The sequence below is a fragment of the Perca fluviatilis genome, chromosome 21 (assembly GCF_010015445.1).
Source record: "Perca fluviatilis chromosome 21, GENO_Pfluv_1.0, whole genome shotgun sequence".
Lineage (NCBI taxonomy): Eukaryota > Metazoa > Chordata > Actinopteri > Perciformes > Percidae > Perca > Perca fluviatilis.
In genome coordinates this window covers 13,954,888-13,971,802 of record NC_053132.1, presented here as the reverse complement: position 1 = coordinate 13,971,802, position 16,915 = coordinate 13,954,888, and the positions used below count along the sequence as shown (strand labels likewise).

General features: G+C 37.8%; 1 protein-coding gene across 1 annotated transcript in view; it reads right to left on the bottom strand.

Moving 5' to 3' along the window:
• The window catches only part of kcnh4b (potassium voltage-gated channel, subfamily H (eag-related), member 4b), a 48,511-nt gene that overhangs the window by 27,711 nt on the left and 3,885 nt on the right, over window positions 1–16,915 (bottom strand). Inside the window, exons 3-5 of the mRNA XM_039789277.1 lie at window positions 5,696–5,929; window positions 3,639–3,770; window positions 3,091–3,224 (exon numbers count right to left, since the gene is read on the bottom strand). Coding sequence (XP_039645211.1) covers window positions 3,091–3,224; window positions 3,639–3,770; window positions 5,696–5,929 — 500 coding nt within the window. The remainder of the gene's footprint in view (window positions 1–3,090; window positions 3,225–3,638; window positions 3,771–5,695; window positions 5,930–16,915) is intronic.

Here is a 16,915-nt window from a genome sequence, read left to right as displayed (position 1 = left end):
TTTAGAATTGATATTATGTTTTATGAGGAGGCAATTTTATGAAATGTGTCAGCCGAGGAGTGCATGAAGAAAAAGTCCAATGAAATTGGATCTAATAAAAACTGATGCCTACACTTTTGGAAAATGGCTGTTTGAGGATAGCTGACTGGTGTATGTATGTGCAAACATATAATCATGAAACAACTGGAGGAATTTTAATTACTGATATGTTTGATGCAACATTAGCTGCACATCTGCATGGAACTTACTGAAAAGTGTCTCAAAAGTTGAAAAAGTTAGTTAAAATAAGATCTTTATTATGCTGTGTTTACCACGCTACATTGAATTTTCTCTTACCTACACTTTGATTTTTATGTCAAATCTTGAGTTATAGGTTATTCTTCTGCAATCTTTTTGTGAGGATGCACAAATAAAATCTCAGTGGGAATTAAAAAACACTTTAAATTGGTAATTCGGCTGGTGGTAGAGGTAGCATGGGGGAGCAGTGGTGGGCGTGTGCGTACGAAAAGGAGAGGGAATGAGAGACAGGGAGCAGGCTGTAAACACAGCGCACATTCCATTTTATTTATCTTGATGTGTGAGAGAGAAAGAGACACTGTGTTGGTGTGAAAATACAGTCTCGTACACCTTCGTACACCCTCTAGTATCATGTCTTTAAAACCTTTTTTAAATTTAAAAAAGGTTTTAAAGACATGATACTAGATAAGTATAGACATTGAGTATTATTGTGTGTGAAGGTGGATAATCATGTTGATGATGACAAAAAAACCATTACCATTATAGTTGTCCTCATTAATTATGATATTATTTACCTTAAGATGGCAGTTGTAATATATATATATATAAAGCACTGACCCTTAATGGGTGTATGTATGTGTGTATGTATGTTTGTGGGTATGTATGTAGGTATGTATGTATATATGTATGTAGGTAGATGTAGGTATGTTTTTAACTTGTTTTAAAAATGTGACAATGGGGGGGGCGTTATATAAGCTGAAGCTTCTAACCCTACCCTTTGGTTATAACTAATGACCAAATAAATTCATTCATTCATTCATTCATTCTCACTGAGGGTGCTGGAATAAAATTTGAATAAATGTTGTGCATATGATTCTCAATGTGTTGATGGTTTACCATATGTTTGTCTCAAGCAATCATTTACTGTCTGTCTGTGTATGTATGTGTGAAGTGTGTGTGTGTGTGTGTGTGTGTGTGTGTGTGTGTGTGTGCTATAAGGAAGGGTATGGTGTCATTGAACAGTGCCATCTGTAAGTAGGTGGGTTTGGAAGCAGGGCAGCAGGAGGTTTGGCAAACAGAGGGGAGGTGTAGCACATGAACTCATGAAGACACTTGCAGGTCGGGTCTGAAAGCAGCAGCAGAGCTTTTGTTACTGGAGGTGTTAACAGGATGCAGGTCAGGTTCATGTGAGGGTATTTATCACTTTATTGTCTTTTCAGAAACGTTCTAACTGCAATTAAGGTGCTTTTTTTTTTTTTTATAAATGGAAATCACAGTTTACCAGAGGCCAAGGTGACCTTTTCAAATTGCTTGATTTGTCTGACCAACATTTAACAAAAAAAAACAAGGTTCCTTGTGTTACAATGATATAAAACATATTCTTACATTTGAGAATAAGATAAGACAATGTTTGACATTGCTTGATAAATTATTTAAATAATTAATACATTTTCTGTCAGTCGACAGAATTTTTTTTTCCATTCCTTCTTTTCTTTCATTCCTCCACCTCTTTTTCTTTGTGTTATGAATAGCTGGTGTTGGCAAACATGTTTGACTGGTCACTGGAAAATGATAGTGTGTTTGAATGATAAAAGTGTGCAAAAGAAAAGAATTCATGTCAGATTCTCATTCTGTTATTGCAAGTTCTAGCAATATGTGTACTAGCATTAAGAAATGAAGCTCAAAATGTCGGTAATAAGTAAGGGGTGTACCATTACCAGTAAAAGTTAAAGTGCTTTCAGGAACCAAAAATACACAACAGACTTTTTTTCTTATTATTTTTCATTTTCAAACTCTAATATTAGCCACTTGAATCACACATCTCTCACATGTTTCCAGCAATTTCTTTTACATTTTAAATTGCCCCTGAAACCTTCTGAATTGCTTTTAGCCCCCTGGGATGCACCGCCACATTGTGAATGACATGTCTGAGTACATACCCAGTTGGTAACTGAGCCTCTGCAGGGAGGGAGCGGGATTATCTCAAAATGGTGCTCTGCTAGAAAAACTGCTCCTCTTTGGTATCTGAGAGCAAAACAGGAGCTTGATCTAATGAATAACATTTGCTTGGAGTGTAGCACGACTTTATTATTCAAAGCCTACGAAGGCCTTTGATCTGTGGAAATAAAACAAGAGGCGATGAAGCAGACCATAGCTCAGGTCTATTTCACAATAACAAAAGGCCTCTTAATGTACTTGAAACACACAAAAAAGAAATAATATACAATAGATTGCAAAAAAAAAAAGGGTTGCAATCTATATGCAATGAGACTATTTTATCCTTCACATTATCCAACAGGTTGTACATATATATGATAATATATAAAAGTACTAGACACAGCATTTTGGCCTGTATGGATGATGCTGGTGATATAATGACCTACATCATGGAGCCCCTATGGCGAAATGTTGCCATGTCCTTACAGTCCCAAAAAAAGACCCATAAAACCTCACTGTCACTGACAACTACATTGTGCCACCCAGCAGTCACTGCTGCCACAGTGACCTCGCTATGTGTCCATCTGAAGTAACCAAACAACAGCTTCCATGCAAATAAATGCAAGAGAAGCAAGATTAAAATCATTCAGGAGACTTAAAATAGTAAACCCATAATTTGATGAAATTTCCAGAGATAAGCCACACTCTTGGGAATCTGGGTCAAGACGTCCCTCATATTGTCTTCTTAAAAACTCATCTTTTAGAAATTAACATTAATAATTCAAGATAAAGATTGAGGGCGCTTCACTTCTGAGTAACTCCTGTTTATTTTCTTAGAGGGTATTTCAGGGCACACATACAAATGCCATCACAGCCAATTTAGGAAGTATGTCAGAGTTGTATAAAATTACTCACGCCACCCAGGTTGGCCTCTCTTTTGCCTCCCCTCGAGAACTGGCTGGTCAGCTGGTACAACATGGTGCGTCCCCTCTTCCTGGCCTCGCTGAAGTGAGAGCTGCTCTTCCTCCTGTGCCTCTTGTCCTCTGAAACTGTCACACAGAACCGTGAGGAACATTGTGTCATTTAATGGCCAAACTCTGTCAGGTTTTTATGCCAAACAATCATTCCTGTAATAGTTACACAAGTGACACAAAAACACAACTGACTTGACTTTCATTTGATTTCATTATATCAAAATGATTTCCCCTGGCATATTGCTTGATATTTGTGAAGTCCAGGTTCCACTCTGCTGCCCAAATCAAACTCCCCATTGGAAAAACATTCTCTGAGTTCAGTGCACGAATGCCAGCCAGAACAAAAACTGAGGGGCATAAAGTGACAGTGATGAAGAAGAGTGCTTGGAGAAAATGACAGCTGGGTGCCAGACAATGACCCTTCGTAATTCATGCTCATTCAGAGTAAGCAAATAAAGGGTGTTTTTGTAATCAAGGCTTGTAGCCTACCATCCTTCTTGCTGTTGTGGTGGGCCCTTCCATAGGTGTCGGTGATGTCCTTGAATGAGAAGAGGAAGAGAACCATTTCGCCCTTCTCATTCTTTATGGGCACAATGTCGAGCAGACACCAGAAGGCCACACCTGGAACAGAAATCTTCATTTAGTGAATAAAGGCAACAGACAATGTAAATATTATGCATCTCCTTAATGACATCAGTTCTTCATACCAAGGCCTGTGGTTTTCCACATCATATCAGTTCTCACCATTTCTGAGCTGTTGATACTTGACAAGTATGGCATAGCCTTTCTAAAAATATACCTCCAATTAGATATGGATCATGTTCGGGTGGATTGTGCACAAAGAGAAAGAGGAAGTCAGAGGATTGGTTATAACAAGTCAGGCAGGGGAAAAGCACCAAAGATCCAAGACCTTACCATAACCCAGCATGCTCATTAGCAACTCTGCAGATACTGTGCTCTGCCACCAAACAGATGTTTCACATCTTTTATATATGTCCCCAGTGTGTGTGTGTGTGTGTGTGTTAGGCATTGGAAGAAAACAGTGTAGATGGTGGTGTTTTAGCACAAGGCTGTGGGTGTTAATATTCAACATGAGATAAGCTATTTGTGTTTGCAAACAGCTAATGGTGGAATGTAACTAAGTGCATTTACTCACTAGGTACTTTACTTACAAATTTGAGGTTACTTTACAAATTAAGATTTTTGCATACAAAACTTACAAAGAGCTTGAAAAATATGATTCTGTGTTATAAATTAAACTACCCAACAGTATGTACCTGTGCAAGAACAGCTGAAACAATAACTTAATTGACAGAAAATTAATTGGAAACATTTTGATAATCGTTTAAGTCATTTCATGGTACCAGCTTCACAAATGTGAGTATTTGATGCTTTTTCTTTTTAATAATTTCAACAATATTTCTTTCTTTTTATAATTTTGAATGTTCTACTATTGTTTGGAAAAACAAGCATTGTGAAAATGACACTTTGGGCTCTGGCTGATTGTGACAGGCATTTCTCACTATTTTCTTTCAGACTGTGTGTGTGTGTGTGTGTGTGTGTGTCTCCTGAATTTCTATAGTGTCTGACTTTATCATTAAAAGCCTGCTAATACCGTAACTATCATGAATATCTGCCATTTTATAGCTTTTAAATTTAATTGCTTTTCTTTCATTTTCACAGTTTTTGTTCTCTTTTTCTTTTCTATTGCTCATGTGTGTGAGACTGCATTATCTTACTTTTGGGCATGTTACAAATGATCATGTCTTTATACTCAGTTGTATCGGCACTGTCATATACTGTTACTTACTGTAAAAAATACTACACTACATAGCAGATTTGTTAATCCATCAGCGTAGTTAACAGTTCACACACTTTGAGGCTGCAGGTTCGGGAACATAATCCTGTGTGCCCATCAAAGAGGCTTGAACAGTGTTCTCTTTTCATGCATGACATCTTATTTTGAGCCCAATACTTTGTCAGAAGGATGAGCTAGAAGGAATGGATTTGAGCTACAGTAATAAACACACACATAGACAGTATGTACATTACTCTGTTCAGCATTTTCTACATTAGAAAGTATGATTGGAAATACGTATTTGAGACCGACTGTTATTCCAGCACACAAGTTCACTCCTTCTAGCACCATTTGCACTCATGTTGAACAGATAACTAAAATAAACTGACTACAGATTTTCACTCGATTTGATGGTTTTGTATTACTAATAATGAGCACTAACTCTGCAAAAGAGCACATATTGCACTGTTGACCTGTTGTATTTCAAGTTTGGGATTAGTGTGCAGATTCACAATCCAACCAAACTGTCCAGCTCTTATCTAAAAATAAATGTGCTCTTCGTGATGTTGAGAACAAAAAAGAAATCTCACAATGTATTGAAAAGACATTCACAGCCTGATCAAACCACAACAGGATCCAGGAAAAAGTCTTGTTATTTCCCCAGTTTATAGAAGAGTTTAATCAACTGAACACAAGATGAAAGAAATGCTAATTGCCAGATACTCTATCCTCTTTGCCATGCACCCACCATTCTTCTTGCAGAAGTGGACCTCGGCCTGGTACTCCTCTCGGCTCTCCAGAGCCTTCTCCATCTGCTGGGCAACATGCTCACTGGTGTCAGCCCCGTACAGGAAGCGGCAGCTGCAGTTCTTCTGCATCACCTCACTTCTTGTGAAGCCCGTTAGTTCGCAAAAGCCGTCAGAGCAGTAGACGATGGGGTAGCCCCGGTGGCCCTGGGCATTTCCCAACAAGAAATTACTGTCTGTGAGAAGGACATGAAAAGGTGTTGGAAGAAGTGAAGCATCATGGAGGCAGAAAAAAACTGTATGTAACTGGATTTCTTTTCAGATCTGTAACAAATAAGGGACATCATCATGTTTCAGTCCGAAGTTGGGTGGAAATCTGCTCTTTGCAGCAGACACAAAATCGGTTTAGTTCTTTGAACATAGGTCAAAGCCTTGCAGGTCTACTTACTGTAGTTCAACACTAGTTAACAAGTTCAAAGCAAGCATGAGTCAGACTTTGGTGTTAGCTAAATTAATTTCCCCAGAGCCGTCATCGTGTGATTTCAGGACTACTGATGTGGATGGTTGAAGGAAATGGCATCCTGGGCTGCAATATATAGAAACAGCTGACTGGAGTTTAAAAAGAGCACAAAGGTTAGTGATTAGCTAACTTGAAAGGAAAGGAACAGACCGTAGAATAAAAAAAAATATATTGCATACTAGAGGAAAGATGTAAGCACAAAAGAACCAGAGGAATAAAAATAGAAATGTGAATACAGTATATATTATAAAAAGAGAGGGAATTTAAGAATGACTTAACTTTACATCCCTTCACCTTTCACATAAAAAGGTGAATAAGTGACTTCATGATGTATTCAAATACATTTTGTTTTAATTATTCATGTATTTGGATGTTAATATTGTAGAGGAACTAACCAAACACAAAACACAACCAACACTAAACTTAATATTCCACCACGTTCTTGTAAGAACATTTGAGTCCTTTGCAGCTCTTAGTATGGACAAATGGGTGGATTTTATTTTCTTATTCATTACTCCAACTGTCATATAGGAAATATAAGTGTGTAATGTTGAATTGATTGTTTGTAAAGTAAATGGCTTGAATTATCTTTGGATCCATGTAAGAAAGCATATATAGATTACAACATTAAAGTACATTATGTGCAAGCAACTAAACTCAACTTTCAATAATTTTCCTTCAGAATTCACTATTGCTTCCATGAATGACTTTTATATAACTACAAAAAAATGTTTATTTCAAGCTGAATGACATCATGTCCTGTTTTATTTATCTGATTAGGACAAAGCACATTAATGAACATTTCTGTAAATGCGCCAGTGTTACCCAGTCGGCTAATTTTCAGTTAGCCGACTGGTTGCCTAGTTGCCTAGCATGCATGTCTTTATGGTGGAAGAAACCGGAGCACCCAGAGGAAACCCACGCAAGCACGCGGAGAAGATGCAAACTCCACACAGAATGGACTGAGATGACCTGGGTTGGAACCCAGAACCTTCTTGCTGTGAGTGCTAACCACTGAGCCATCATGCTTGTGACCATGCCTTATCAATGTCATTCTATGCACTTCTGCAAACCACAACAATCCGGTGCAACCAGGGCAGGACAAGAAATCGCCGGTGCAACACAGATGTCTTTTTAATTAATTAATTAATTAATATATATATATATATATTAATGGATATTGCACTCCACATGTGCTGTTCATTCAGCACCAACACATCTTTGCTTTGCCTCTTCATTGTTTTCTTGCCATGCTTTCAGCACCACGGACAGTTCCCCAGCAGCAGCAGCAGCAGCAGCAGCAGCAGCAGCAGCAGCAGCAGCAGCAGCAGAAGCAGCAGCAGCAGGCCTGTTCCCTGTTTTCTTGCTCTGTTCTGGGATCTCGTCCCAATAATGTCAGGCTGCAGTACATTTGTTCTGTCTACCTACATGTATATTAATCCCTGTAATAGGTATAGTTTGATGTCACACTTTCCGGTTGCTGGACACATGTGACTTTGATAAGCTAAAGCAAGTTCTTGCTGCAGTGTGGGTATGTTTTTTGTTAGACTAGACGCCAGAGCTACCAGTGGACGGAGCTTTTAAATACAACACATTTCAAAACAGAATACACAGCAGCAGCATACTCTGTGGTGCTAAAAACAAGATACAAATAACTACAGGATTTCCACTTAAATAATTTTGCAGTATTTGATGAACAGAGCAGACACAGATATATTAGTATACAATATATTTGCTGCATGATTGTGTAACTCACACTATGTAGTTATTTTTAAAAAGAAAAACAAATTATATTTGTATTAGTTTTTAGAAAGGCTTGACCAGGAACTGGGGTTGCAAATTAGCCAATTGGCTAGAAACCTTTTATGCAACACATCAACACATGTTGTTATGGCTTTGATAACTATGTATGTAATAATATGCGCTGCATTGTCCCTGATAAATAAACTAATAATAATAAAAAACACAAAAACCTTAAGCCAGCTAATTACCAGCCAGCAGCATGTCATTTATTTATTTAAAGTGATGGTTCAGAGTAATTTCACCCTAGGGTCCTTTGCACCATGACCTCGAGCCAAACACCCCCCCAGAAGCTTTGTTCACCTGGGTCTAACATTGGGAGTGTTAGCGTAGAGTAGCGTTATCAGCTGAATAGCTTAGCGCAGGGGCTAATGGACCCACGTTTGTATCTCGTAAATGACCCCACTAATAATGCCCGAAATGATACCAAACATCTACACTAGTACATATAGGTTATGTACTCATAAAACGATGGATTGGAATGTTTGTAAGTACACCAGAAGTTTATGTAAATAACACTTGCCTGCTGGCTTCTGCTCTCGGAGTACAAGTACCCCTGGTTGGGAATCACTGCTTAAAAGGTGGATTAAAGCCCCAACACACTTGCATATCTACTGATTAGGTGTAACTAAGGAAATATTCATGTATATTTTTTTGCTAATTTTTTGCAAAGGTCAGCACTGAGGCATCAAACTTTGCTCCACAGCAACTGTCTTCTTTCTTCTGCTTAACTAAAAACATCAGACTCCAGATTTTCTGAATGCCAAGCAGAGACGCAGCGCACACACAGTCTGAATTCTCCCGACAGGGAGCGTGCCTAAAAAGGAGGAGTATTAAGCAGCTGCTACAGCACTTTCCACAATCTAGCATTTTAATTGGCCAGACTGAGTAGAAAGAAGTCCATAGGGGATGTCTTTTCTGAGCGGTGACAGCCTTTCTTGGGTGGGTGCAGTGAGCAGCAACTAAACTGTCACTGTGGAATTATAGAACGAGACAGGCATTAGTCGGATCCATCAACAGGCAGGAGATTTTATGTCTATGCTATACCTTGCTATTGTTGCTGTTCCCCTAGACTTAAACATTGTATTTCTATTCTATATGTCTGCTGCAGATCTTTCTTCATGTCATGTAGAGAGACTGATAATTTGCTTTTTATCACGTATAAGCTTTTATGCAAATACAGCCAAACTCTGAAGACTAACTGCTCTGGAACTCTGCCTCTTAAAGATTGCCCTAGAAACAATGGCTGAAAAGCATGCCCTCCTTTTCATGTTCTATAAATTTCTACCACCCCAGCTCGGTGAGCCAGCAAGTGTCAGAGAGCAACTCATTCATCTCTGGTTTATGTAATGTTTGCCTAAGAATAGGTACATCTCTACTCAGCATCCCTAAATCAGTCCTTCAAATAGGTCAAGGGCAGGTGTAGTTGTAAATCACTTTGTAAGGATGGATTAAAACCAGCAAGCCACAATGGGAAAAAGACTTTTATGCTGCGTTTGGAGGAATGCAAACTGTGCTGCTTTATACTGTGGAGTAGTTATTGAAGTTATCTGCATTATTCAGAGCCCATTCATTCAAGTTGGGGAAACGAGGTTTTGTTCAAATTATTTAAATGAAGTAGGGTCAGTTTTTAGTTAGAGTAGAACACATTTAAAGCAATAGTTTAACATTTATTCACTTTCTTGCCAAGAGTTAGACAAGAAGATTGATACCACTCTCATGTTTGCATGGTAAGCTGAAGCAAGCAGCTGATTAGCTTATACAGACTGGAAACGGGAGGAAAACAGCTAGCCTGGTGAAGGTAACCACCTTTTTTTTTTAATACCGTAATACAAGACAGTTTGACTCCAAAATAAAAAAACTCCTCGTCTCAGCACTCATTCAATGCCATTTTGACTATGCATGTTCAGCATGGTACAGTGGCCTAACGATGAAAATGAAAAACAAGATGCAGATTATGCAAAATAATATGATCCGTTTTATACTGTCTAAACCTTCTAGGTATCATGTGGGAAGAAATGAGTTTGAGAGGGTTGAGTTCCTGCCTGTTAAGCTTAGGGTTGAACAACTTAAACTCAATCATATGTACAGTATTATCAATGGTGTAGCCCCAAAGTATTTGGGATTTCAGATTTTAATGGTACATACTCAACATGCCCATGAGACTAGGGCTAGTGTCCGTTCATGTAAGGTGCCATGTGTGAATAGTGAAGCCAGAAAATCCTTTTTTTATACAGGAATTATTTTATGGAATAGTCTTCCACTTCATATCAAAATGGCAGTAACGAAAAGGGATTTTAGACATAAAGTTAGGGCCTACTTATGGAATAAAATAGGTAATTAGGGGGAAATAAAATCTAGACTGGGGACAGGGTAATTTATTGTTTTGTAGTTCATGGTGTTTTAGCTGGTTTTTTGATGTGTAGTTTTATTTTTTTTTGTGTTGGCATGTGTTGTATGTCCTGTTCTCTTACATCAGGGACCATGTTGGAAAAAAGTGTTTCTCGCTTTTACATGTTGTCCCTTGGATCCCCTTGTTGTCTTTCTATATCCATAAATAAACCAAACCAAAAAACCAAACCAAAAAACCAGCACCTCTAAAGCTCACTAAATAACACGTTATATCTTGTTTGATTATCTGTACATAACGACCAGTTGCAGTTTTATGGAGCGTTACTTGCTGATAACGAGCTCAGAACCCAGGAAGTCACTGCTTACCACCAAGAAACAGTTTGGCACAAAACAGTGAATCTATGTTTTTATGCTTTGGTTTTTAGGATGGATTAAACAAAAATTAAATATCATGTTAATCAGTGAGGAGCTTTAGATGTGCTGGTAGACAGATGTTGTTACCTTAGCCTTAACCTTGAGCCAGGCTAGCTGTTTCAACTGGTTTTCAGTCTTTATGCTAAGCTAAGCTAACTAGCTGCTGGCTCCAGCTACATATTTACCGCAAAAATATAACAATGGTATCAAACGTTCCCAGAATGTAGAACTGTTCCTTTAAGATATTGACGCATATGCTGGTGCTGAGTGGATCATTTTATATCCTGGAAGTCTTAACTCGACAGCGGTCTTTGGAAGAAAAAAATGGCCCACTCAAGGCTTCGACTTTAGCTTTTACAAAACGCATACTTATTTCTTCTCTGGTAACTTTATAAGCAAGCAATCCAACGCCCACATGAACCCTATTTGATAAACAGTTTCTCTGTGTGTGTGTGTGTGTGTGTGTGTGTGTGTGTGTGTGTGTGTGTGTGTGTGTGTGTGTGTGTGTGTGTGTGTGTGTGTGTGTGTGTGTGTGTGTTTGTGACAATGCCTCAATTCTTAGGCCGTAATCCTCTTGGGGATATTGCTTTGAGTGGCCGCTCCGCTGCGCCAGCTTCCTTAATTACACATCTGTGCTGACTCGCTACAACTGTAATCTGACTTGACGACGCTACATGCTATTGCTGACAGCGAGCTGCCTGAATCATGTCCATGTCGCACACGTTCCTCGGTGTATAAAAGACAGATGAAGCCCATGAGATGTGGCCACTGCCCCACCAGCTAATTACCACCCAGCATCATGTAATTACTTATTGGAGCAGATGGGTGAGAGTGCGGGCGCCTGGGTAGCTCGCCTGGTGGAGAGGGCGCCCATGTGTGGAGGTTTGCTCCTCGACGCAGCGGCCGCAGGTTCGACTCCGCCCTGCGGCCCTTTGCTGCATGTTGTTCCCCCTCTCTCTCCCCATTCATGTCTTCAGCTGTCCTATATAAATGGAGGCCTACAAAAAAAGATGAGTGAGAGTGCAAGAAAAGGTGGATTTGCAGGTGAAAAGGTCACTGGCCTGGTAAAGAGCCATGAGGAAATCATCAATCACTTGATGTATATTTTGATTAAGACTATTTTTCAACAGGATCAGGACCAAACCGAATCTGTGCTCTCTGAGTCCTAAAAAAGCCAAAAGGACTGCATTTATGTGGTGACTTTATTCTGAGAATGGTGCAAAGTTCTTTACAAAGCCTCACACCCACTCACACCTACAGTCACAAACTGATAGAGGCAGAGTTCTCACATAAGGTGCAGACCTGCACATCAAGAGCAGATTTGGATTTCAGTGTCTTACCAAAAAATTCAAATCAGTAGTTACCAAACCACCAGTCCTGCGATTACTCAATAATCTTTATCCAATGCCAAATCAATGCGTAAATCAAGTTTAGCACCTGTAAAACTATAAATATGAGGATCTTCAAAAGAAGCAGCAAAGAATGAAGCCACACAATAGCATCACCTATCCACTGGCTTCTGTCTGCAGTGTTCTGGCCTTTCCAGCCGCCTAATAAGACCTGTTCATCAGCAGTGCAACAATGAGCTCAATAAGGTTCATTCCGACAGTCCTCCCCGTCTCTTCTTTGGTGTTACAGTCGCCATTTAACAGAAAAGTGTTTAGGGGGGAAATAAACCCCGGTTCTTAGCTCTGCCTGCACCTGCCCTGTGGTTACGCTGCCACACAGGGCGAGCGCTGCTGTCAATGTGAAAATGCCGCCGGGGAGGTTGTGTAAAGGAGCTGGAGGGAGGTGGGGATGGGTGTAAAGGACAGACGTGTATACTGTTAACACACACACACAAACGACATGCACAGCACAGTAGATGTGCAAGTAGGAAACTGGAAGATCAAGGTTTTCGTCTGTGTGACAACAAACATCTGCCCTGCTGAAGGCAGAGGTTGCTGCCCTGTAACGTGGCCCTGACTTTTGACATCAGATAATTTTCCCACAGGGAACAATATACAATCAAAAACATACGGACACATCATGTAGAATCACCATATTACATACACAAAGCCCTGAGCCCAGGCACTCAAACACACACACATGCACAACAGTTCCTTGGGTAACAGGAAGGCTGACATTGCTTCGAACCAAATACTGTGCTGTGTAGTGCCAAAGGTTAGTGACTTAACCCTGTTCTGACATTTGACTCACACTTGATAGTGGGGGGGAGTCTAGTATATGCTATACACCAGTCATTTTCCCAGTCTAGGATCTGTTCCTTATAATTGTTATTCCTAAGTTTGAGCATGGTCCAATCAATAATTGTGAGCATGAACAACTTTCACTCAGAGCCCTTGATGGCATGAACATGTGGAATATAAGATGCACAATAAATAATGGCTGGGAGGGCTTTTAAAACCAAAATGCTCTATTATTTGTCCGAGATAGTAGTAAAGCTTTGCATAAAGGCAGAGGGTGGACTTGTTTTGTACAAGGAAGAAATCTGAGTAATTATATGGACATGCTGCAAAATAATTGCAACAGGATAATGATGTTTACATAAATAATATTCTGATATAAATTGTACTAGCAGACTAGGCAAGGGTAATGGATATGACAAATTAGATAAACTGTTTGGCTGCTCATTAAGCAGTGCTGCTTTCGGTTTTGCTGATTTAAAAAAAAATTATAAAAAATTATTTAATCTGATGTGGCAGGCATCATGTTTTACATATTTTAAGGCTGCATGTATTGTCTGTAAATGCATTTATGCATCCGTACATTTTGTTTTGTTAGGAGACTTAGTATGAGAAAAGCTTATTTTCTTTTAGTTAAATGATGTCAGTATACACACATGTGATATAGTGTAATTAACTATATATATAGTGTAATTAACCTAACCCTACACCAATAGTTATGTATATGTTTAAGTGTAGGTTAGGGAGAGCTCCGATGCAGTTGGTATTAGATAAACGGGAAGATAACAATTACTGCTTGAAACAATGATGAAGCACTCTAAAATGCCAAGAAAAGGTTTGAAGATAGCTCATATTAATATCTGTAGCATCAGAAATAAATTAACTGAAATTTCTGAAATATTAGTGTTTAATCAATTGCATATTTTAGCTGTGTCAGAAACGCATTTGGATTCTACATTTGATGATGCTTCTTTGAATATACAGGGATATAGTATTGTAAGGAGGGATAGAAATGCATTTGGTGGAGGAGTTGCATTTTTTATTCAGGATCACATACCAATTAAAATTAGAAATTATTTAATGCCAATGGATGTAGAGGCACTATGGCTACAAATACAACTGCCACATTTGAAGCCCATGTTGATTGGTTGTTGTTATAGACCACCAAGTGCAAATAGTGAATATCTAAAGAAAATATGTGAAATGTTAGAACATGGGTGTGAGGGCAGTTATGAAATCTATTTTATGGGAGATCTGAATATAGACTGGAATGCATTAGATTGTTCAATGAAAAAAAGTCTTCAAAATGTTACAGATTTATGTGGCTTGTCACAAGTAATTAATAAACCAACTAGAATATTTACTAAGAGTGATGGCACAATTACTTCAACGTGTATTGATCATATTTTTACTAATGCAGTTGAGCTATGCTCAAAAGCATTATCTATACCTATTGGCTGTAGTGATCATAATTTAGTTGCTGTTGTTAGAAGAGCAAAAGTGCCGAAGCCTGGACCGAAAATAATACAAAAGAGATCATATAAATGGTTTGATCAGGACAGATTTAGAAATGATGTAAAAGAGGTATGTTGGTCAGATGTATTACTAAAAACAAATCCTGAGGAAGCATTGAAAAACTTTGTTGGTATTTTCATGCCTATTGTTGAAAAGCATGCTCCGGTGAAGAAGTTTACGGTCAGAAGCGTCAGTACACCATGGTTAGATAAGGAGTTAAAGGAACATATGGTGGAACGCGATCTAGCAAAATTAACAGCAATAAGATCTGGTTATCAATCAGATTGGCAAATCTACCATAAACTAAGAAACTTCTTAACTAATTTAAATAGAAAGAAAAAGAAAATGTATTATAAAGCTAGGATTAATGATATTAAAAATGATAGTAAAAGATTATGGAATACGTTGAATAGCTTAATGGGAAAGAGCACTAAACAAACTCCATCTTTTTTGGAGAATCATGGAAATTTCCTCACAAAACCAGTGGAGATCGCAAACCACCTTAATAATTATTTTATATATAAAATAAATGATTTAAGAAATAATATGACAGAAATAGAGAATGAGATCTCTTATTCATTAATAAAAGAGAAAATCATGAGCGGCAAAGATTGTAATTTTAAATTTGTTGGAGTAAATATTAATAAAGTAGAAAAAATGTTGAAAAAAAACCAGGTGTGGACGGTCTTGATGGTAAACTTCTTAAATTGGTTGCAGACTTAATTGCCCCTGTTATCTGTCATATTATAAACCAAAGTTTAAGTGAATGTCTATGTCCTCAGGAATGGAAAATTGCTAAAATAATTCCATTGCCTAAAAATGTAAGGTTACCATTCTCTGGGTCAAATAGTCGTCCGATAAGTATATTGCCTGTGTTGAGTAAAATTATGGAGAGTATAGTATGTGAGCAGATTATAGAATATTTTTCTTTGAATGACTTAACAACTGATTGTCAACATGCTTATAGAAAGGGACACTCAACAGCTACTGCTCTAACTCATATGACTGATGACTGGCTGAGAGATATTGAACAAAAGAAATTAGTAGGTGCTATTATGCTTGATTTTACAGCAGCATTTGATATCCTAGATCATAATTTATTATTGAAAAAACTTGAATGTTATGGTTTCACTCAGTCAGCAATATTGTGGATGGAGAGTTATTTAACAAATAGACAACAACTCGTCTTTTTTAATGGTACCTACTCTGATGTTGGAGCGGTTAGCTGTGGAGTTCCCCAGGGGAGTTGTCTTGGGCCATTGTTATACACTATCTTTACAAATGATCTATCACTTGTTTTAAATAAGGTCAGTATATCAATGTATGCAGATGATTCAACTATTTATATGTCTTCATCTACATTTCTTGAGTTAAATACTATCCTATCACAAGAGTTGCAATCAGTGGTTGAATGGATAAAGAAAAATAAGCTAGTTCTTAATATTTCAAAGACAAAAAGTATGATGTTCGGTTCACATTATACTCTTCATAATCAACCTGAGTTGAAGCTTTGTATAAATGAGGTATCTGTTGAACAGGTCCATGAGACCAAACTTTTAGGAGTTATTTTAGATAGTAAATTATCATGGACTACACATATAACTAACATGGTTGTTAAGATGGGAAGTGGTGTTTCTGTTGTTAAAAGATGTGCACCATATTTGTCACAAAGCTCAATCAAAGTAGTAGCTAAAGCGTTAATATTGTCTAATCTTGACTATTGTTCTGTGGTATGGTCTAATGCAACTCAAGAAAAACTAACTAAATTGCAAATGGTTCAAAATAGAGTCGCGCGTATAGCGCTTAGGTGTGGATATCGGACAAATGTTGTTACAATGCACAAATGTTTAGGTTGGTTATTTGTAAGAAATAGATTATTTTATTCATTATGTGTTTTTTTTAGAAATATTCTTGTTACAAAGAAACCATCTATTTTGTATAATAAATTACCTTTTAGTTTAGATATACATGACTATGCGACTAGACATGCTACAAGAGGTAACTTTACTTTACCAAAAGCAAAGACTAATATTGTTAAGCGTATGGTCATGTATAGAGCGATGCAAGAATGGAATTTGTTACCTGAACAAATAACACAGGAAAGCAGTAAAAGGAGATTTAAAAGTTTGGTTAGAACCTATTTATTGTTTAAAGAAGTTGAGTAGAAAAAGAAACATTGGTTGAGGTTTAATAAAATATATATATATGTTTGTGAAATTGTGAGATGTGTCCAGAGAGGATGAAAGCCATCTTATAGTGCGATAGTATGTGGATGTACCTGTTTATATATATATATATATATATATATATATATATATATAAAAAACTAAAAGTAAGGAATGTTCGATAACCGCACTGCTGGAGCTATGTGTCTGTCCTTGTCTTATGTCTGTGTATTTTGTCAAGAAATTATAGTGTATGTTTAGTTTTCGTTT